We start from the raw sequence: 24,330 nt of genomic DNA, 5'->3' as shown, positions 1-24,330 counted from the left end.
GGGAAATTTATAAATAGATGGCTATGGTCAGGAGCTCTTGAGAAAGGGTCGATGTAGGTTGGTCCCTGCCATAAAAGAGTGGTTGGAGAGACGGGACGGTGAGATCAAGTATATTATCTTACCCAGTTTCCCACGGGGTATGGCGGATATTGCCATTATCTGTACAGATTTAAGCTGGATACTTCTCCTATGAAATCTGGTGCAGAGAATACTAACATGGAAGGAGAATTAGTTTGCGATCACCTCCATGATTGCTTTTATCCTGAGGAGAATGCGAAAGCCAGGAAAGTCCGATTACCGCTGCCAAATGTAGATATAAGGAGACCAAACTAGAGTGAACTAACTCCACCCCGTGATGTAATATTTTATGGTGCCTCCATGGAGCACGTAGTTTTAGTGGGTGTGACCAGGCCAGTGTCTTTTGAAAATTTCTGCCTACTCAGAAAAAAAAAGATGGACAGACAAACAGAGGTTGGATTTGAATAAGATTTTGTTTTACAAAGAACCTTAAAAATCATTTCGTGAATTTTTATTTATTTATTTGAATGACAGCAAACCGAGAATATTCCATTTCCTTATTGCATATATAAGTATAGTCGTATATAAAAAGAGGAAAACAATTTACAATGCGTTATTAACTCTTTTTGTATGAGTGGCTAGGGATGAAGCCAGAGGACCAAGCTGCAAACGATTATAATTACGTAACATTGTGGCCAAGGGGGAGTTGAAGAAATAGTAAACTACCGTAATGCAATGTTTTGAATGTAGAGAACCATTAGTCCTTATGTTCTCGATAGAGAAGTTGGTGTCCTAAAATAAGGCGCGTAAGATGCTTACATAGTTGCTTCTCAGCCTTTTAGATTTTACTGAAAGGGCAAGTTTCCTATACAACCGGCAGGGTCGATTTTGACGAAGTTCCAAACAATCCTGCATACATGGGATGTATTTTGAGCCCTACCTGAATAAATCAGTAGAAGAATTTAAAACACAATGTACATCAGTCGGGTGCAGGTTTGCCGTCCTGGCTAGATTATTCACGAAGTTCGCCACCTTGGGTCTCATATAAACTCATTTGCATACTGCCCTTCCAATTTGGACAATAGATGCGTCTCTTCTAGAGGAATTGCCGCTGGCGGGGGTAGTTCGTCTAAAGGTTTCATTGCCTGTAGCTTTATATCTTCAGAATCTTCAAATTCTTTTTTTTCTGATATTTTTTTGGTCTTTTTTCTGTATGGTGAATGGGGCATTGCGTAACGCAACTTCTCCCAAAACCAAGGATCACCCCATTTCAAATAAGTGTTTGTATTCAAATAAGCTTTTAATTCGCGACCAACATCAACACTATTCCCGATGCCACAGTACATTATAATAATAATCCGAGTCCGGGCTTCTTCCAGAGCGGCCTTATAAGCAACTTGGAATTCCAATGATCCCCAAACTGATTCAAGAAAATTTGGTGACAGGACAATTATTGTGCGTCGGGAATCATTCACTGATTGGATAATTTGAGTTGGGATGGATTCGCCAGGAACCCAATCGCGTTCGTGTAAACAAAGTTTGTAAGGTCTTGGACCGTTTTCGAGATTGGGTAGGAGGTTCTCAACAACAAAATCCTCGTCCTTATGTGAGTATGATATGAAGGCATCATATTTTTTGCCTTCGTCAACATTCTCTTCGGTAGCAAGGTGCAGACACATATTATGCTCGAATAACCAAACTTTGATTTCGGTTCGGAATCGATACATCAAACCAACTAGAAGTGCAAAGACCACACCAAGTGCAGCTGCTATATAAGCTAGGACCTCGGAAACTATGCTTTCCTTACACAAATCCTTCGATGACACTATTGACAACTTGGCACCAGTAGTGCATTTCATAAAATTCAAATCTTGAATACGTTCGAAGTTGGCCCGAATAAAAGGCAACAAACTAAGAGCACTGCAATCACACTGCCAAGGATTGTGGCCTAAATATAGATGTGATGTTTGGTTGGTTTCGGTGATCCGTGCAACCACAGTGGCATCGATCCACTTAAGTCTATTATTTGACAAATCTAATACTTGCAAATTGTCTGGGATATTTCGTTCTGTGAAATGTGAAACACTATTATTGCTGGCATACAGTTCGCTGACTAATGAATATCCTGTGGAGCGATTGTCTGGAAGTTTGGTTATGTAATTATTGGCGATATGCAGAACAATTGATTTGGTTTTAGGTTTGAATACATCTTGAAGTGGGGGTACCTTAGTTAAATTAGAACCTGAGCAGTTAACAATAAGGGTTTGGTCATAGCGAATCCAACATGTACACATGCTGGGACATGGGTGATGCTTGCATAGGAGTTGTTTGTTATTCAAACTCATTATACCCCGACCCTTTAGTTCCTCTGGCTCCACGCACTTTGCGGAAATCTGTGGTTGCTTTACTAAACTATGGTGGTTAGATCTGTTCAAATACTGAACGAATGGTAATAAGCTGCAGTTACATGTTAGCGGGTTTCCGCCTAATTCTACCGAAATATTAAGGTCAGTATTTTCACCATTATCGAAATCAATCATTTTGATGGCGTTGTACATTAAATCTACAGACATATTGGTTGCGAATTGGAAATGCTGAGAGCCCAACTTAGTGACTCTATTGTAACTTAGATTTAATTTTTTCAAATTCGGTAGACTATGCATCCAGTTGCTGGAAATATGAGTGATCTGATTATTTTGAAGGTCCAACTCCTCCAGTTTTGTCAGTACTTCAAAAGGCGACTTTTCATTCTCCTCGAATCCACTTGATAGCGAAGATAAATTGTTATTTGGGGCCATGAATATTCGAAGTTCTGGTGTTCCTTGGAAAGCATGGAGGTCGATGCTATAGAGATTGTTGTTACTCAAATCGATTTCCTGCAGTTTGCGGAGGTTGCGGAAAATATGTCTGTAAAGAGAAAAATATCTTAAATTTGATGGTATAATCAGGGATATTATTAATTTTGAACAATTCTAATCCTAAAACATCTATTGTACAAAAAATATACACTCCAAGAGTTGTGGTGAGGGCGGAGGTAAAGTCAATTGGGCATCGATTGATGTTTGTGACCTACCACTCAGGAAGTTTTAACACAAATGATGCAACTCTCGAACTCAGGCTCGAATGGGCGATAAAAAGCACGGTAGGTCTGCAGTGTATACAAACTAGACAAGGTAATATCATCCGACTCCCCCTCGGACACCACCTTGTCGTGGTGGTAGTTTACTACTACAACTAAGAGTGTCCAAAAACACATGAAGATGGAAACAAAGAATTGTAACTCTCCAAGTAGTAAGAAGTCACAGACTTCGAATTCACCCGCGACTCTGAGAAATCAGGTCGTGGCCCAGGCACGGATTTCGGAGGCCTCACATGATTCATGTTCCCCCACAGAGATATCTATGGAAGACAGGCTCCACTTCAGTGGAAAACCTATACCCGGTGTCTACGACGCGGTCAGCCAAAAAGGATAGTACAGCAACACCCTTAATGAGAGCAACTGGAAATCTGACTACGGCCAGTCGGTCGGTGACACTGTTACCTAACTCTTCCAAAATACGGGGGAGGAAGGCTCGGCAGAAGGAAACTTCAGCTGCAAAGGAGAAGGGACTACAGGCTTGCTTGTCAGAACCTTCTCCTCCGCCTGTACCCGGAAAAACGCAAGAAAGGGAAGCTGGTAATGTGGACGCAACTGGTGTAACGCCGGTATGTGAAAATAGATTTACGCAGCCTGGGAGGGCTTCTAGCTGACGACAACGGAAGGCACTGCGAAAGAAGGCGAAGTTTCTTGCGAATGAGGACATGGACGTTGCTGCACCACCAAGTGTGGCGATATCCAGAGAAATCGGAACTGTCGGTTGAAGGTGAGGGCAAGCTGGTAACCCCGGTGAGATCCACACTAAACGCAGCAGACTTTTCAGTTGGCGGCGGTTTTCATATAAGACTGCACTTATGGCTACAAACATAAAAGTTAGTCAAATCAACCTGCAGCTTGCCAAAGTTTCCTCCTATCTGTTGGCGGCAAAGCTGGCAAAGTTGCAGGACTGTCCTTATATATTTCTGGTGCAAGAGCTATGGGTTCGTTTTAACAGAATCTGTGGCATTGGATCAGTCAAAGTGACCAGGATCTTCTTCGATGAAGGATCCTCGAGACCGAGGGCTTGCGTTCTGATGTCAAAATTGTTAGAGGCAACCATGCTGAGACAATTCTGTTCACAGGACCTTGTTACGGTCAACTTACAATACCAGGTTAATGGTAAGAGGAGAAACGTTATAGTTGCCTCTGCCTACTTAACCTATGATTCTTTGTGCCCTCCGACGGCGCAAGAACTAAGGGATCTGGTAGTGTATGCAGAATCAAGCGCCCTTGAAGTTTTAATAGGTTGTGATGCGAACGCTCAGCACAGTTGTTGAGGCAGTAGCAAATGCAATTCTAGAGGATAGAAGCTGTTTGATTTTATCACTTCAGCTGGTCTGATGACCGCAAAGGTAGGGTGCGCTCCTACGTTCATGGGGCCAAGAAGAAGTGACGTAATTGACCTAACAATCTGCACTTCAAAGTTGTTGAAACTGGCGAGTACTAGATGAAGTCTTACTCTCAGATCACCGTTACTTAGAATTTAGTCTAACTATTACAGACGAACAGCCTGTAATACAAAGACGGAATCCTAGGAAAACGGATTGGAGAAAGTTTAATGAACTTCTTGGCGACAAAGTTGAGCTCGCTAGGCGAATAAGGACTCCTTTGGCGGTAGAAGATCAATTGAAAACTCTGAATCGCACACTTTTAGAGTGTTTTGAAGAGGCTTGTCCTATTTCCCGAGGCCAAAGTTGTAAAACAGCTCCATGGTGGAACCCAGAACTGCAGAGACTCAGGAAATCAACCTGACGACTTCTAAATCGTGCTTGCAAAAACAATAAAGATGAAGACTGGCTAAACTTGCGGAACTCACAGCGTGAATATAAGAGGCTCGTGAAACGTTCAAAACGAGACCCTTTTAGAGCATACTATGAGGAATTGGAAGGTGAAAGGGAGATTTCCAGGTTGTGCAAAGTTCTTAATAAGGATGAGTCGGCCGAGTTGACTCTCTTAGAAAACCGGATGGTACTTTCACGAACTCCAGAGTTGGGTCTATACTGACTCTCTTGGAAGTCTGAAATAATAAAATCTAGATACCAACGAAAAAGTTTTTTATTATTTCAGATAATTAATCGTTGAAAACACCGCATAATTACACCAAGATCTTTTGGAAGTACATCACCCGGGAGAACAGGTCTCAGAAGTGGGAAGAAGAGAATTTAAGGTTTCTGCAAACCCTTCAACACGAAGATGTTGCAAGGGGAATTGGGACACTGCGAGAGCGGTTGTTACCAATGAAAAAGCACCAATGAAAAAGCGATAGTTGCTATACTATCACTTGAACACTTCAAAGCACCTGGTATGGATGGCATCTACCCAGCGATGCTAAAGGACGGTATGGAGCACTTAGAGAAACTTCTAAGAAATATTTTTCGGGGATGTCTTGCTCTGGGCTACGTGCCTTCCTCTTGGCAGAAGGTGAAGGTAGTCTTCATACGAAAGCCTGGGAAAGATGACTATTCTAATCCAAAGAACTTCAGACAAATCAGCCTAACATAATTTTCGCTGAAATGCATGGAGAGACTGATTGAACGTCACATTCGCGAGAAGGCGCTAAAGTCGCATCCCCTAAATGAAAACCAACATGCTTACCAACGTGGAAAGTCCTGTGAGTCTGCTCTTCATTCTTTGATTTCAAAGATAGAGGATGCAACTCTGAAGGGTGAATACGCGATGGGGTGTTTGTGGACATTGACGGAGCTTTTGACTGTGCGCCCTTCCAAAAGCTCTGTGATGCCGCCAAGGAGCATGGTGTTGAAGAATCTCTAATAAAGTGTTTTCAGTAGCTTTGTACTGATGAAGGGAGTAAGTTGCTCCCGAAATATATATAGTTTGGGGTAAGCTACTGGTCTATCAATTTTAGACATAACTACAAATAAAAGACAATATCTAACCTCTTAGCTCTAGTGAGCCTAACAACTTTAGACCGGTATCATTATTGTCCAATCTAGGCAAACTCTTTGAGACAGCATGGGCAATCGGGCTAGTCCAATATTGCAATCACAAAGAGATTATACCCAATCACCAGTTCGGGTTCACGACACTGTCGTAGCAAGAGTTAACGTCAATAATAAGCCGACCGTAGCATGTGCTTTAGAAAAGGCCTCTGACTCCGTATGGGTAAACGGACTAATCTATAAGCTAATAGATCTTGAGTTCCCAATTCCGATAATTAGAATTGCACTAAGCTTCTTTGAAGATAGGTATTTCTACGTCAGCGTGGGAAATGAATTCTCCAATCTCTTGTCAGTAACATCGGGATAAGTGCAAGGATCAATTTCTGGACCCACCTTTTACAATATCTTCACGGCTGACGTCCCAACTCCCGAGACCGGCACCGACCTTATTCAATATGCCAATGATACTCCCATCTTCTCTTCAAGCCTCTACCCCAACAGGGCAGCTAAAGCGGTCGAGAAATATGCGAAAAACCTCCGCAAATATTACCTGTAATGCAGCATTACAATTAATGAGGCCAAAACGCAATTCTGCACTTTTCGGAGGAAATCTAGATACCTAGGTTCTAGAGGTATCCACAGGAAAGCTAAACGCTTAAAAATGAAGATCGGAAAAACTATAGTGAGCAATCTCTAGACCAGTACCTAGAAGTTAAGCGTCACGAACTCCTTAAGTTCAAGCCACACTTAAGCTCGCTATCGGTAAGGCACGCGGTGCACTCAGGGTTAACTTTCTTCTCCGAAAGAAACTAGGTCTCAGCACCAAAGCCAAACTAACTCTGTACAAGACCCTGATCAGACCCATTATCTGCTATGGAGCACCCACGTGGATCATATGGTGGATACTTGCACGGAAAGTCTATGCGAAGGAACGCCAATTTAGCTCCGTCCTTGAATTAAAGAAAGAAATTTTAGAATGCTGGGACCAAATCTTTTATTTATTTCAATAAGCTTAAAAGTGCAAGTGCGTATATAGAAATTGCGCGCACTGTAGTACGTATATTAAATACGGCTGTGCACTATATAACCCCTTACACTTACGCCATACTTTATACCTCCGGGATTGACATAAAGGGGTTGCCGGGTAAATTTCTGCTTTATTTGTGCAGATATGGGAACCGGATCTATTTTGGGGCCTACATTTCGTAGAGATGCACAACTGTGTTTTTTTTTCGGATTTTTCGGTTAGATAGGTTCTGAGAACGAGACCTTTTATACTTTTTGATGGTCGTATTTTGAGCCCTCCAGTTTCGAAAAGTACTAGTTGAGCCCTTTCATTTAACGCGATTAAAGATCAAAAGCGTGCTATTAGAGCTACGTATCTTGAAGTACGAGAAGAACTAAAATAAAGTAGTGATGGTAAGAAACAGGGAGAAACTACAGCATTGCAGTCAACGCCAAGTGTGCTCCCATCTAGAGGCAGCCCCTTTACTATTAAGGATGCACAGCGTATACTCGGCACAAAGGAAACTCCGGAGCCCCATAAAAGACTGAGAGAGTCTAATGGGGAAGCGGAATCTCCTCAACGCTGTGAAAAACGTAAAATGGAGAAAACGCCTCCACGGCAAATCCGCGAAAGACTACCAGAACCTACGGCGAAGGACGGTAACTGCAATCAAGGTTCCACTTGGACTAAGGTGAAAAAGAAGAAAAAGCTGCAGAAGAGAAGCCGGCCCGATGCACTGATAATAACAAAAACAAATGAGCTTACGTACGCTGATATCCTGCGCATAGTCAAAACAGACACCTCGTTAATGGAGCTAGATGAAAGTGTGAACCGCATAATGGCGATCTATTGCTGGAATTCAAACCAGGCGAAAACAAGTCAGAAAAAACCGAGTCGTCACTGGATGAGGCAGCAGAAGTGAAGCTCAGTCAAAATCGTGTGGTTATTGAGTGTAAAGACTTTGATGAGATCACAACGAAGGAAGAAATTTGTCAAGCCCTACGATCCCAGTTGGGAATACAGTCGGTCCAGGAGCGAGATATTCTACGGCTGAGCAAGGCATATGACGGCACACAAACTGCGTCCATAAGCCTAACACTTGAAGCGGCCAAAAGGGCCATCACTGCCAGTAAAGTTCGGATTGGCTGGGTCGTCTGCCGCCTACGAGAGCAGATAACTCTGAAAAGATGCTTCAGGTGTTTGGAATTTGGCCACGTGGCGAAAAAATGTACTAGCGTCCACGATAGGTCCGACCTGTGCCGTAAATGCAGAAATAAAGGCCACATTGCAAAAGCCTGCGAAGAAAAACCCAATTGTCTGTTCTGCAGGAAAATAAACGACATTGACAGCGCCCATATCACAGGCAGCAGCACATGTCCGGTGTACAGGAAGGCGATCAACACTATGCGCAAATGAGGTTCCTACAGTTAAACCTGAACCATTGCCAAGCGGCTCAGGACCTGCTCTCCCAGACGATATTGGAAAACAAAATCGACGTTGCTATTATCTGTGAGCAGTACCAAAATCTTGACAGTGGAGTATAGGTCGCGGATAAGAGCGGAAAGGCAGCGATATGGACATGCGGAAATCGGGCCATAGAAGGAACCACCAAGATCCTCGAGAATGGCTTCACTAGAGCAAAAATAGGCGGAATATCTATTATATTTACAGCTGTTATGCGGCTCCAAGCCTTACGACAGAGGTGTTCCATTGTTTGGTGGAGAGGCTAGCAACAGATGCATACAACCATAGTCCCAAAATAGTGGCTGGAGATTTCAACGCATGGGCTCAAGAATGACGTATATTATTCGAAGCTATTTCTCGTCTGAATCTTGTAGTGGCTAACACTGGATGCGTGAACACTTTCCGTAAGCGAGAAATGGGGTCCGTGATAGATGTCACTTTTGTTAGCGATGTTTTAGCTAAGGAGCGCAGAAAATAAAGCTTTGCAGAGTGGCGAGAAGTTGCGACGAGTATGTGACGCATCCATGCCAAGGAACTTTTGGTGGAATACTGAAATCGGAGAATGCCGCAAGGCCTGCCTCAAGGCCAGAAGGCGCAGTCAGCGAAATAGAAACCGATCTGGATACGAGCAATTACATAAAGAATATAAAAACGCTCGGAAGAAACTACATGTGGCCATCATGAAAAGTAAAAGCGAACACTTTAAGCGACTGTGTAATGAAGCTGACACGAACGCCTGGGGTGGCGCCTATAAAACCGTAATATCAAAAGTTAAAGGCAAACGCTCCCCACCGATCTCTTCCCCTACTCTGCTTGATGAAATAGTAACGGATCTTTTCCCACAGAATGTGAGTACCGCTAACATTCCCATTGCCGAGATAGACACCGCCGAAGTTCCCATGGTAAGCGAAAAGGAGGTCCTCGAAGCTGCGGATAAAATTGCTGGAAATAAAGCACCTGGCTTGGATACCATCCCCAATAAAGCTCTGAAGGCAGCAGTCAAAATAGCTCCAAATATGTTTACCGAGGCGTTCACCATATGCCTTAAAGAAGGAGCATTTCCTACACAATGGAAGAAGCAGAAATTAATTCTAGTACCCAAGCCAAACAAACTTTTGCGTGAAGCTTCGTCCTACAGGCCGATATGTCCCCTAAATAATACTGTCAAACTATTCGAACGAGTAATCTATAACAGATTAATTCGAATTGCCGAAAAGGATGGTGGTCTCTCCGAAAATCAGTTCGGCTTTCGAAAGGGGACGTCTACAACGGATGCACTTGTCCTAGTAGCTAACACAGCTAAGACCGTACTTGACAAGGGCAAATGTTGTGCAGTGATTACACTTGATGTGAAGAATGCCTTCAATTCCACTAGATGGAGCAAGTACTTGGTGCGTATCGTTGCTGCCTTCCTAATCGATGGGATTCTGTGCTTCGAATCAGATGAAGGAATGAAATCATACCAAACGACATGTGGAGTCCCACAATTGTCTGTCCTAGGGCCACTCTTGTGGATTATTATGTATAACGGAGTACTGACCCTAGACCTTCCTACTGGTGTGGCCTCCATTGGTTTCGCGGACGATTTTGGTGTGACGGTTGTTGCACGCCTTCTCGAAGAAGTCAAGCTCTATGCAAATGAAGCAGTCTATGAGATTAAATCCTGGTTAGAGAATGCTGGTCTACAGCTCGCAGAGCATAAGACGGAAGTAGTACTTATTACCAAGCGGAGAAACTGCACTTCCATGAAGATTAAAGTTGGAACGCAAACAATTCATTCCAAGCCTGCACTTAAGTACTTAGGTGTAATGATTGACCAGAGGTTAAATTTCAGATTGCATGTGGAGGGTGCAGCAACCACGGCATATAACATCGGAGCGCTTGTTGCGAGAATGCTACCAAATATAGGTGGTCCAAGGCCGGGCCGTCGACTCCTTTTTTCAAGGGTGGTCAGTTCGATCCTAGTGTATGCATCCCCAGTATGGGCAGGTGCACTGGAAAATATAGTAAATACGTCAAAAAATACGAAAAAAACGTCTTTTTTCACTGCTCCAGATTCGAAGCCCAAAGGGCTACATTAGAAGCTACAACCGGGGAGCCCTTTACACCCGAAAATATCATGAAACTTATGGTGAAAGCCATCGGAAAGAAGCTTAGCCGAAAGAATGAAAGTGAGAGAAACACGAATGTTGACATGAGCGCAGAATAAATTCTGATCCAGCCCCGCGACGTAATACCAAATGGGAGTCCCGCGGGGAGAGTGGAAGGAGAAGGAGGTGGTTTAATTGGGTAAGAGTCCCACATAACCGGGTAGCAAGAGCCTGCGGTAGCTTTTGAAGCTTTCCACTTTCCATCGGGGAAAAAAAGGACAGACGGACAGACAAACATCGAATCGCCCACAAAACTTTATGATTACGGTCATCTCTAAAATATCACAAACCTTGTTATAATCTCCAGTTTGTTAAATGATAAACAAAGTGTTTTGAGGGATACTGTGCTGTTAAATACATCATCATGAAGCTTCGTTAGGCTATTTCCGCTTAGGTCCAAGTCAATCAAATGAATTTGATTTGAAAAAATTTCATTTGGCAGGGATTCCAATCGATTATCCGCAAAGGATATCAATTCGATGTTTTCTGATCCAGCAAATATACTTCCTGGAACCGAAACGATTGATGCTGATATATTAACTTTGACCAGCATTGACTGATTCGCCAAAAAATCAGGCGGTAACGATCCCATTCGCCTTTTATTTCTATTCAGACGTATAATTTTCAGTTTTTGATTATTCAAGAACAGTTTCTCTGGCAGTGTTGAAAAATTGTTCTTGCTTAAATTGATCTCTTCTAAGTTCGGAAGGAGCTGAAATACGTCGTAGTCCAGTGTTGTGAGTTTGTTCATACTCAGGTCAATGGATGTTACTGATGATGCTCCAATAAAGGTATCCTTGGTGAGATTTCGGAGCTCGTTTCCCCACAGATTTAAACGTTCCATTTGTTTTTGATTCCGGAATATACCTGGCTCCAGGTGTTGCAGGTTATTTAACCCAAGCTCTAAAAAGGTAAGCTGATCCAACCCGATGAAAATGTCTTTTGTTAGATGAAGATCATTATCTCTCAGGTTTAGCGTTGTTAACTTCTTCAAGCCGCTGAAGAAATGATCCGATATCTCGATTAAGTTAAATTTAAATAGTCCCAAGGTTTCCAAATCACTCAACCCCTGGAAAGGTTCTGCAGTTAGTACAGGGTTCAAATTTCCACTGGAGGCTACGGTGCGAACAGGTCCGATGATAAATCTCTTCAAAAATGTGGCCAGTGTTTGATTTTCAGGCAAAGGACATCTTTTGATTATCACGTTAGGTGGACCAGTTATGTTCATTATTGGAAACTGTCCGTAGTCGAATTCGGTTTTTTTATTGCACTTTATTGTAATTATTTCGTGTTCGACTCGGATAACCAGATTGTGATCATTAGGTGGACATTGCAGCCACAATCCTCCATCGACCAGGCAGCTGCAATTGTCAAACTGACTCTTGCATTCGTTATAAGCTTTCGTTGGGCTCTTTTCGACTGTGATGGTGAAAAGAAGAACCAGTAGGGCAGCCTTTGGGGAAATCATAATACTGGACCCTATGTTAAGCGTATAGTTCAGTCCTAGACAACGTCGAGTTTAATATCTGAAAAAGAGAAAATATTCCAGTTTATAAGTGTGGACGATTTAATTTTGTATTTCATCTGGCTTATTCACTCAGTCCAAATTTTATTCAAAAGATAATAGATGCCGACTTTGGACTTTGATCTTTTTGCTTGTTTGATAGTTTCATCATGTTCATGTATGCCATATCAAAACATTTTCAGCATTAAATTAAGATTATAAAACAAAGTAGCAAAAATTGGCGGTTCGGAAGCAGCGTCCTCAATTTATTATCAGGGCGATGGCTGCTAACATTGTCTAATAGACATATTTGTCATTCTATTCAACAATTAGGTGCGATATTTAGTCACAACTACCCGCAAGAGATTTTAAAGGGAGTCAAGAGTCTTCCCTTGTTTGGTTTCTATGATTAATGTGATCCCATTGATGAGGAGGTTAGCAATGACGTATCGTGATTTAAGAAGAATTTAAGACTCCTACTTCTTGAAGTCATGTCGCAACTGTGGTGCGGTTGACTATCAGTTAGGATCGATGCTAGTTCAGGCTGGGTTAAGAGATAAAAGAATCACAGTTGCAAATTCTCAGGTGTTATACGTTAGCCCTGTTTTATTGTCCCGAAGAATACTTATTCAGCGATCACTTGCCTGCAACGTTATTGCAGAAAAACTTTCCAAAATATCTTCACCTATTGTCCAAGAAGGCCGGACAGCTGCATAAGAAATGCAGGGTGGCCTTCTCCTTTCCCATAAACTAGCTATATATTACCCGGGTTTATATCCCGATTTTCTCAACATGGTAGTGTGGGAAGTAATAGCCCATTAAAATCCCTACGGGGCTTTTAATATTCCCCTTCTTATCATCACATCGTCTACGACGCAATAGCTGATATCGGTCTAGGCCTGCCTTAGCAAGGAACTCTGCGCTGAGGTCCACCAATTTGATATCCCTGAAAGCTGACTGGAGTCCTGGCCTACAGACTTTACGGGTTGGATCATCCTTACCCATATGGATTAAGTGATCCGTCGACCGCAATCTTTTGAATCAGATTTTATCCACAATCAGACGGATATGATCATCACTTGAGGCATTCTTTCCTTGAATGCGGCTAAAAGTTCGCTATTTTTCTTGCTTAGAGCCCGCCCCCCTGCTTCTTTTTCCCATGATGTCAATATCCTCAGCATAGGCGAGAATGCTTCCAGCAGATTTCAACTGAAAAATTTGTTCATCCTCCACTTTCACAATCATTGCCGACATTTGAAGCAGTTCCACCTATCAGCGAAACTGAAGTCGAGCAGAGAAAAAAAAAGGATTTCACGGCAAGCTTAAGGGCCTTATTCGGTACTCCGTTCAGGCCAATTGCTTTATTGTCTCCTATTCTACCGCAGATATTCAGCAGCTCGTTTCTTGTGAATGGCGGAATTACCGTCGAATTCAGTGGTGGTTCCGGTTGATCTAACCACACCTCTATGAAGGTCTGCTCATCGAAGGCTTTTGCAGACCAACCTGAAATCTTTCTCGGTTTCGGGTATGATGGCTCTTTGCCCTGTGGCAATGTCTCAAAGAAGATTACCTGGTGATCGCTGTGGGTGTAGCGTTCGCTGACGCACCAGGATATTCCCCGCGTCAGTACAGGGCTAAGAAAGGTCAGGTCTACAACCGAACCTGATCCCCCTTTCTGAAAAGCGTTCATAGCCCCTTCGTTAGCCAAAACTATGTCCATCTGCACAAACGTTTCTAATAAAATGTGTCCCTTGGCTCTCTGCCACCCCTCTTTGGGCTTCGTCCCCTTGCGTCGAGAACAAGATTATCAAGCAGTTCCTCGAATTCAGCCAGTGTGAGACTTGGTAGGGCCTAGCAGCTGTATACATATACACCACTTATTTTTGTCCATATAAAGCCGCTGTCCTGACTTGTAGTACATTGTATGGCCTGTCCACCGCAAGCTCATATCGCGGCTCTACAAGTCGAATCTGTGACTCATATGCCACCATGACAGATTCTAAAAGGTTCACTTATTTGTTATCATCTCAAATCTCAGATTCGAACGTGCAGTGCATTTTCTCATTGCAGTGAGCGCCTTCCTAAATTCCGGACATTTACTACTTCCGGAAATCTGCCGGTTATCCTGTCTCTCTTTCACCTCGCACAATAGGCATTTGGGGTCCCCATTGCACTCCCTGGCAATATGGTCCTTCTCCCCACACCTTCTGCATCGTTCAGATCCACCAATGTTGCTGGTGCATACCTTTGCAAAATGCCCAATCATGAGGTATTTAAAGCATCTCTTTAGTGAAGTTTGTTCTTTAAACGGCAGACAACCCACCCAATTCGAAATTTTCCGGTCGCCAACAACTTCTGCGCTGACTCCGCTGGTACTCGTATTGTGGTCGTTTGAGTACCCCATAAGGTTTCCGTAGACCCACAACAGACTCCTCGGTAGGTTCTTCCAACTTGGATTGCTCCTTCAGAGCAGCACTTCATCGAGATCCTTACATTATATATAGATATCATGTTTTGAGCACGCACTGCGACATTCTTCCCAAATGAGTTTTTCACTTGAGTGGGAAAGTCATCAGTTTTGCCTACGCTAGATCTTTTCAGCTTGAACATGAGATCTCCTTTCTGGGTTCTTCGGATCCTGTTCACACCTCCACTCAGATCTTTTAGGTTCGGATCTGCTTTGAGCTTCCTGAGTATCTCCGCGTACGGCAGATTGCCCTTTCTTGAGATAACAATCGCATCTGGACGAGTTCGCACTTTTGCTTTTCCTTTCGCTTTTTTGCTGGTAACTTTAGTCCATCCATCGTTTTCGTTCGTCTTGGACTTCGCAACGTTGGTCGGCTTTCCTACATTCGCTGGATGCTTTCCTTCTTCGTGATTCGATGGTAGTACGATTAGGTAATGTTGGCACCTCGGGGTTCGTCGTATCCTTACTATTCTTTTCCTCCATCTGCCATCTATTATAGAGGACTCTAATAGTCCTCACCATATTCTTTATGGCTTGGTGCACGTTGTGGTTGTCCTTGATAAACTCGGACAGCTCAACTGTTTTTGCCCCAAGCTGGGTGAAGGGTAATTCCTCCGGATCGGGACTCTGCTCCATATAAGCCCCGGCAGGGTTACTTCTTTTATACGCTCCTTCACTGTTGGCGTTTATTGACCTGACCTGCACCTCATCCTTTACCGTCTTTGGCATGGGTGGATACCTAAAAGCTGACGAGCTTCTTTTGAATGGAACCCTTTCTTATTCTTGCAGCTCCTCCTGCTGTCGTGCATCCTGAACATATGCGGTGGGCGTTATCACGGTTTTTGTCCTCCAGCGATCTGCCTTCAGTTCATCTTTGTTTGGTCTTGTTACTTGTATTCTCCGTAAGGTCGTGCTTCGCTTGAACATCTCCTTCTCCAGATCCAAATTACCTGTAACATTATATGCCAAGGTGGCCAAGTTGTCCACTACCGAGGCAGTGCGGTTGAAGGATATCGACAACCCGGAGCCCGCTCGCTCACTCCTAAAAGCTGCCGATGCAGGAGTTCCGAGCTATCCTTCCCATAGCCATTTTGGTCCACGCACCAGAGATGAGCAAACACTAGCCCATGCACAGTCAGAGGAGAAAAGTGCATGAACATATATCTACACATCAATAGGTATGCTCCAGTCCGCCAGTTGGGGTCACGCCTGATGGGAGATCTGGCCACTCCTTACTATCTGTTTGTCACACCCGAATTATTCGGAAACGGCTACACCGATTGTCACGGAAAATGGTAAGAGTGGGTGATCTGTTGCTCCCTTTACATGCAGCAAGTGACACCATTTTATGTTAAGTTTAAGGCGGGGGGTTGTGAATGGAGAGGGCGAAAGTTTTTTTCATTAAATGTGGCCATGTGGGGTATCAAATGAAAGGGCTCAATTAGTACTTTTTGAAACTGGTCCCATATTTGACATCGAGTAAAACATAGGGGAGTGAAGACTCAAAATATGACCATCAAAAAGTGAAACAGGTCTCGTTCTTAGAAGCTATCCAAACGAAAAATTTGAAAAAAATTACAGTAGTGCATCTCTACGAAATCTAGTTCTCAAAATACATCCGGTTCCGATATTTACACAAATAAAGTTAATAATAGTATATTTGTATGTAGTTTGCGGGTAGTGTCTAATTCAGATATATATGTATATCTGTATATAAAAACAAGCCGCATTTAATATACGTACTATATATGTACATAAGTATGCTTTGGCGCGGGAAGTAAATCGGAAATATGGGTACGATCAATTTATATACGTGCATATATATGTACAGTATTCGGAAATAGACAGTTTATCTGTTTAGGTTGAGGATAATATCTATGGCTGTAATATGTACGTATGACGTTAAGACAAACGTTTCCAAAGTTTTGACGGGTTGAAAAAGTGGCCACTTTAGTTTTTTAACTGTTTTTTTAAAGTTTTGTTTGCAAAACAAAACCTTATTAAAATCGGTTCAATGGCTGTCTGTCTGTCCGTCTGTCTGTCTGTCTGTGTTTGTTTTTTTTTTTGAGGAGGTGGAAATCTTCAAAAGATACTCATCTGGATGCACCAGCGTGTGGGATTTTTACCCACTAAAACCACCGCCGACGCACTCCCTGCCCCGTGGAACCACCATAAGGTATTACATCACGGGGCGGAGTCAGCTCACTCTAGTTTAGTCACTTTTTTTCCATACGCGCCGCACGTGACCGCGCTTTTCTCCTTTCCTCTGCCTTTCGCAGTTTATTTTCGATAGATGCGATCATGGAGTTGACCGCATCCCAATTCTCTTCATGTGCTAGCATTTTCGGCACCAGATTTTCTTGTACCAGCACCTCTCCTAGAGTCTCCTCTAGATTCCTCCTTTCTTCCACAAATCTCGGACAGTGGAGGAATACATGGTCTGGGTCCTCTGACACTCCATCGCAATTCGGATAGTCGGGTGAGGTCTCCAATTTAAACCTGTGCAGGTATTGGAGCTATTCTTCATGCCCCGTGAGAAACTGGGTGAGATTATAATTAATCTCACCGTGTCGTCTCTTCAACCACTCCTTGATGGCAGGAATGAGCCTGTGAGTCCACCGACACTTTCCCGAGCGTTCCTACCGCTCTTGCCATCTATTTATGGATCTTTCCCTCTCAGTCTTCTTCGTCCGCGATGAGGAAGAGGTTGGCTTCACATTGTATATGTCCGCTATCTCATCTGCCAAGATGTCAATCGACATCATTCCAGAGATGACGCATGCTGCATCATCTGAGACAGTCCTGAAGGCAGAGCATACCCTCAGTGCTGTCCTCCTGTAGACTCCACTCAGTTTGGCTGCGTTCCCTGACATCCGCAACGCCTCCCTCTAAACTGGGGTCGCATAGAGCATGATTGAGATCACAACCCTGGCTATAAGCAACCTAGAGGTACGCCGTGGTCCTCCCCCCTGTCTGTCCGTCTGTCTGTCTGTTGGGTCACACGCACTTCCCTCAGAAACGGCTATACCGATTGACACAAAATTTGGTGAGAGAGTGAGAACTGTGAACACCCAAACATGCAGTGAGTGATATCCTCCTACGTTGAAATTTAGGGGGGTCCCCATACATGTAAAAGGGAGGTGTATAAATTTTGTTCACCGAATATAATTATGTGGGGTATCAATTGAAAGGTTTCAATTAGTACTTTTCGAAGCTGGTCTTAGTTTTGAGATTTGTTAAAAAGGCGGGGAATGGGAGGGGTGGAAAGTGATGATTTCTCTAAAGGACCCATTCTCAGAGACTACCCAATCGAAAAATCTGAAAAAATTCATGAAGCTGCCTCTGTATGGTGCCCAGGCCTCAAAATACTCATCACTCTGCATCCCTCCCACTCCCCATTTTTTTAACAAATCTCAAAACTAAGACCGGCTTCGAAAAGCACTAATTGAGACCTTTCATTTGATACTCCACATATTCGGTGAAAAAATTTTTACATCCTCCTTTTACATGTATGGGGACCCCCTAAATCTCAACGTTGAAGCATGTCACTCACTGCATATCTGGGCACAGTTCCCACCTTCTCACCAAATTTCATTTCAATCGGTACAGCCGTTTCTGAGAAAAGTGTGTGTGACAGGCCGACAGACAGGCAGACGGACAGACAGACAAATAGAGAGACATTGAACTGATTTTAAATAGGTTTTGTTTTGCAAACAACTTCCAAAAATTGGTAATATACTATTAGTAATTATATTTGAGCAGACATCGGAATGCGACATCTCTCGAGGCTTAGATTTCACATAAGTGGTTTACACAAAACCTTAAAAAGGGTTGAGGAGAAGTAGATTCTTCATCAAATTCATTCATTCATAATATTTCATGCGAATGTCAATTATTCTCGCTAATTATGACGTCAGGATCTTATTTGCATGGTTTTGGAAGCAGTAAATTCGCGCGAAATTGCTAAGTTTGAACTGCTACAACTTTGGCGTTAATGGCCAGATTTTTATAAAATTTGGCATGTGTATGCGAAATGTGGTCCTCTATGCTGGTAGTCCTTGGGTGAACTTAAGGGGACTTTTTCAGTAAATTTCTAAAAATTGGTAATAAATTATTATTAAGTTTATTTGAGCAGATATAGGAATGGGACATATGATGAGGCCTAGATTTCATCTAAGCGCACTTTTCTGAGTTTTTTCGGATTTTTGGGTTGGGTAGTTTCCAAAAATGAATCCTGTCTCACTTTAAGGGGGTCATCCCGTGTGTCGGGTTGGAGAAATCGATTTTTTTTGCATGAATTGTATCTATATATAGTGGAGAATATGTGGGCAAAGGGATTTTCCGATATTCCGAGTCGTTCAGAAATTACAGTGTTAAACAGGGAAGGAGTTTGCAGCCGCGGCTAGAGTGCTCGATGAGAAAGAGCATCGAATCTTTTTTTACCTGTCAATTTTTTACCTGAGCCTTATAAATTCGATCACAGTTATAAATACAAAAAGATGGAAAACCAATCAAATTTCTAAACTTATTTGCTGTTTGGAATAAAAAGGATAATCCAGTCTAGAGTGATCACTGAAAGGCTTTCAAGCTATAATCAGTTTTATTCTGTTGTAAGTATTGTGCTGGTTGTGTGTTCAGTGATTTTTTTAAATGGATCGTACGAAGGGAGATCGCTTTAACGTCCAACGTCATGGTCGCACTAAAAAACGAATATTTCATGGGAATCGATACTTATCAGAGAAGAAAAAGGACTTCCCATCAACATCAGCAAAGAAACTTTTAGCAAGTATGAACATGGATGTTACAATTGCGACAAGTTTTGTATATTGTATATTGGATTTTGCTGGAGTTTTCTCCGGTATTTCTCCAAATTTCTGCAAATAATAAAATATACGTAGTAGTAAAAAAGGAATACGTAGGACATGTCGAGAAAAGAATGGGAACGCGGCTTAGAAATGCAAAGAAGAATCACAAAGACATTGGTGGAAAAGGGGCTGGAAAACTTACTGATAAGGACCTCACTACATTTTCTGGGCTAGCTATTCGTCGACACGCAAATTCGATAGAAGGAATGAAGCAAGAAATTTGGGCAACTTTCTTCCATAAATGTTCTACAGACGAAAATCCTCAGCATCAAAATTGTCCAGCAGGCGAGGACAGTTGGTACAAATGGCGCAAAGCGGAAGCAAAAGGAGAACTGGATAGTTTCCACCACGAGAAGGCACCTTTGACTGAAGAAGTTCAAACAGTCATAAAACCAATCCACGAAGATTTGTCACGAGATGATCTCTTGAACAGATGTTTAGCAGCAGAGACCCAGAATAAAAATGAGTCGTTAAATTCATTGACCTGGACTTTCGCTCCTAAACACCTTCATTCTGGGGCCAAGGTCGTATAAATAGCCACTTTTCTGGCTGTAATTATTTTCAATGGAGGATTCAATGGCATTCTGAAAATCCTAGTGACAATGGGATGTCAAGTTGGTCACATATGTCAGGTTTATGCCGACCGCCTAAATGAAGCGCGAATTTGGCGATCCGAACGACGATCGACTGACGACGCTAAAAGAGCCAGAATTGAAACCAGAGAGCAACAATCGGCCTTAAAAGACCTTTCTGAAGAAACGGAGGGTGTTCTCTATGGTCCAGGTATAGCAGATTAATGCTGAGTTAAAATTTTACTGTTGATAATCACATTTAAATTTTCAAATGCGTTTTTCTCGAAACTGCATCTTGAAAATCGGCTGCCACCATAGCTTAAAATCTATCCAACCAAATTCTTTGAAATTTTCAAGACTTCTTTAATACATATTTCTACAGTCCGCAAACTAGGATAATTGCAATCGGACGGGTCGTTTTTTTTATTTATAAAAAAGCCTTAAAAAAATACCAAAATCCAAAAAATTAAGTTTAAAAGGCCACCAAAAATTTACCTTTTAATATTTTCTAATTGTGTGTCCGGATGGCTCAAGTGGTTAGAGCGCTGGGCTGTCGTAGCGGAAGGTCGCGGTTCAAATCTCGCTGGGGGCAGAGGAATTTGTTATCGTGATTGGATGTCGGACACCAGTCGACTCAGCTGTGAATGAGTACCTGAGTCAAATCAGGGTAATAATCTCGGGCGAGCGCAATGCTGACCACATTGCCTCCCACAGTATACTGTGGTGTACCGTTACGGTCTTGAATGAAGTGCTCTAACACACTTCAAGGCCTTGATCCAATATGGATTGTTGCGCCAACGATTATTATTATTATTATTATATATTTTCTAATTATCCTAGTTTGCGGACCGTGGAATATTGTCCACACTAAAATGCCGTTTAGGTTTTTTTCCTCAGATGAACTCAGCCCCCTCCAGGGTGGCAGTAGAAAAACACCTTTTTTTGGAGATGGGTGCATAAATTGACACGTATTCCGAAAACTAGCTTCGATATCAAGCAAAATTTATCACATTTACTAGAGATATCAATAAAGATATGGTGAAAAAATCACGTTTCTATCTTTATCGAGTCCTCCAAAATAATTTTTCAAAAAAAGGCAAAAAAAAGGCCTTCACACGGGATGACCCCATTAAGTGCGTACATTTTGACTCCTTACTCACGCACTTTACAATTCACGCCAAAACTAATGTCAGTTTCGGAAAGTACAAATCGAGGTCTTTTATTTTATACCCTACACGACTATATCGGGTGAAATTTTTTTTAAATCCCCCTATTGCATGCATGGGAGCCCCCCTTTAAACTATCTAACTTGATTTCATAGTTCCTATTTTTCTACCAAATTTTGGTTGGATCGGTTTGGCCATTTCGGAGGAAAATGCGTATGGCAAACAGACAATGAATCGATTTTAATAAGGTCTTGTTTTACACAAAGCCTTAAAAAACGAAAAATAAAAATTTTACGAGTGTTTGATTCATTTTAAATGAAAGTTTCCAAAGTTTTGATTATTGCTGTATATTTCGTGCTACATACTATTGGCACAAATGCACACTCAAATGTCTTTATAAAAGAAATACACAAAACCTTTCATACCTGAAGCGTCCAGCTTCCGGTTCCCCGACTTGTTTGTACCGTATTTTCCATTTAATCTAAAGAAATTCTGCACAATTCTCGTATTTATTGGTCCGAATGTTATTGGAATGACTTCACTAAAAGGACAAGAATTATGTTTCTCGAAGAAATTTAATGGGGGATGGATTAGGTAGAGAAGATTAATGGTCAGTTAAGGTTTTATGGCTAAAAATCGCATTCTACTTTTTAAATGCATTTTTCTTGAAACCTCATCTTGAAAATCGGCTGCCACCATAGCACAAAATTTATCCAACGAAATTCTTTGAAATTTTCAGGACATATTCAAAACATATTTCTACGATCGGCAAACTAGGATAATTGCGATTCATGGAGTAGTTTTTTTTATTCATTGAAGAAGCCGTGAAAAAACGTCAAAATTCATAAAAAAAAGTTTAACACGGCACCAAAAATTTAGCCTTTAATATTTTTTAATAATCCTAGTTTGCGGACTGTAGTTAAGTCTATACGTTAAAATGCCGTTTATTTTTTTTCCTTAAGATGATTACAGCGCCATCTATGGTGGCAGCAGAAAAACACCTTTTTTTGGAGATGTGGAGATGGGTGTATAAATTGCTCTGTATTTCAATAACGAACTATACGATCGGGCTGGAAAAATTACTTTGCAAGCTCAAGATATTAATAAATCTATGGTGAAAAATTTATATTTGTATCTTGTATTGAAGAACTGCTTCTTCACAACAAATTTCTAAAAAAAGCCAAGAAAAACGGCCTTCACACGGGATGACCCCCTTAAAAACGTTAAAATTAAACACTATTTTACGCAAAACACTAGAAAATTTCATGTCACATCTTTCAATTACAAAAACTTTTCAGAAGTAATTTCATTGCACGTTTTGATTACCTCCCTTATAGAAATTGTATACTTACAAATGATTGCTTTCGACCGGAAGCAAAATAAATATTTTTCAGGTGAACTATATGCAACTATCATAACGAATTCTTAGGAAACCAACGAACTTACACCGAATCCATTGAATTGTTGTACACAATCTTGGCATTTTAGGCATTTTCAAAAAAAAAAGAAGAAAAAAAGTGAATGCGTATATAAAAATTGGGCTCATTGTATATATTTATATATATATGAATATTTATATTACTTTTGAATACCCACCCCCCATTATCATGCTGATAAGAAATTGGGAAAATGGTTCAAAAATGCAAGTAACAATCTTCTTTGGGCGGAATGTGCATCTTTAAAACAATCTGAAGTCAGATAACAGACATAATGTTAACAAAAGTTTTAATCAAAAATTATTATTCTGCGTCGAAACGTGCATGTAGTTATTTCGTTTTGATTGTTCCAGTACTCATTTTAATTGTGTGATACGCCCTAAATTAACTTTTCTTACTTGGAGTATGTACAGTCTTCCAAATTCTGGTATGTTCAGGCATTTCCGTTGGTTCGGCGATAACTAGCAACTACACATTTTCCGTTTGGAACTTCCCTAGGTGTTCCCCGATAGTTTCTTTTTAGTTCACAGATCTATCCTCACTAACTCTTATAATAGATACAATAAACTAAACCACTTTGAACGAATTTCCATTGATCTAGTTGATCAATTTTTTATTATTATTTTTTCTAGCAACGAATAAAAGCTTAATAATTAATTAATTGGCAGCACAAACTAACTAAGTAGCTCACTCCACACCGATTAAGATTGAGATTTCCACGGAAAGCGAAAGTAGGAAGAATCTGCACTATTGGATTTAATTGAAATAAATTCGTATCTCTTTCACAGAAATCGGGCGCCGGGCCTTACTTTTTCGGGAAGGTTTCATAATAAGAACTGCTAAATCGAGAAACCACTTATAAATGCTTCTATATACATTTTAATCAGAGACATTATCGGCTACAGCAGAGTTCTGTAAATAAATAATACAATTTATTACTCATTAAATTGGTGTGCATGGGTGGCTTCGGGGAAGATACTGACCAAGAACAAACATGTAACTTTAACTAACCTAAAGTCCGCCATACATGTGGATTTTGGCCTGCAGTTGCGCCTGAAAGCTCCACATTTTACCGGTGGTCGTAACGTGAATGGTCTGTCAGTTTTGACTGTTCAGGCGGCCGGTGACGGAATGAAAAATGATTCAGCCAACCGATCAAAGATGTTTGTTAAGGCTTGGGCGAATATTTTGAAATGATCAAACACATAAATATATAATTCTCGTCTCGAGGTCCCCTATGTCCAGAGTTGAACTAACGATGTTCCGGCTCGCCGGTACGTGGATTCATTTAGTTCAACTGGCCACAGGGTGCATTGTGGGCTCCTCCGACGTAACCGACAGGCCGAACTGAACGTGAGTGGTGGGCTTAACACTGGAAGCTATTGCGAATCTGCAAGTTAGAGATATTGTATGCAGATGACGAGCAGCGAAAAGCTCAAATTCTTGGAAGCTATTATTGTAGCTAGCACTTACGTACTTCATTGTCTTTACTACGGAAGTTGCGATGTGCGTGTTTTGCATAATTGTGAGTTAAATAGATAAATTAAAAAGACGTTAAAATTAGAAGCTTGGCGCCTCAGGCTTGAAAGGTTTTGAGTATTTCTTATACGGAGGTGGTGGAAATGCACAAATACTCCTCACAACTT

General features: G+C 41.7%; 2 protein-coding genes across 2 annotated transcripts in view; one reads left to right on the top strand and one right to left on the bottom strand.

Annotated features, from left to right (window-relative positions):
• Nucleotides 1–24,330, top strand: part of LOC119656560 (cation-independent mannose-6-phosphate receptor) — a 532,053-nt gene that overhangs the window by 206,547 nt on the left and 301,176 nt on the right. The gene's annotated exons all lie outside the window — the stretch shown is intronic.
• LOC119656558 (protein toll-like) lies at nt 542–23,577 on the bottom strand. Its single transcript, XM_038062937.1, has 3 exons — nt 23,083–23,577; nt 10,965–12,200; nt 542–2,925 (listed from the first exon to the last, which is right to left on the bottom strand). The coding sequence occupies exons 2-3, from the start codon at nt 12,140–12,142 to the stop codon at nt 1,059–1,061; spliced, it is 3,045 nt and encodes a 1,014-aa protein (XP_037918865.1). The 5' UTR covers nt 12,143–12,200; nt 23,083–23,577; the 3' UTR covers nt 542–1,058.

Source organism: Hermetia illucens, chromosome 5, assembly GCF_905115235.1.
Source record: "Hermetia illucens chromosome 5, iHerIll2.2.curated.20191125, whole genome shotgun sequence".
Classification (NCBI taxonomy): Eukaryota; Metazoa; Arthropoda; class Insecta; order Diptera; family Stratiomyidae; genus Hermetia; species Hermetia illucens.
This window is presented reverse-complemented; position numbering and strand designations above follow the sequence as displayed.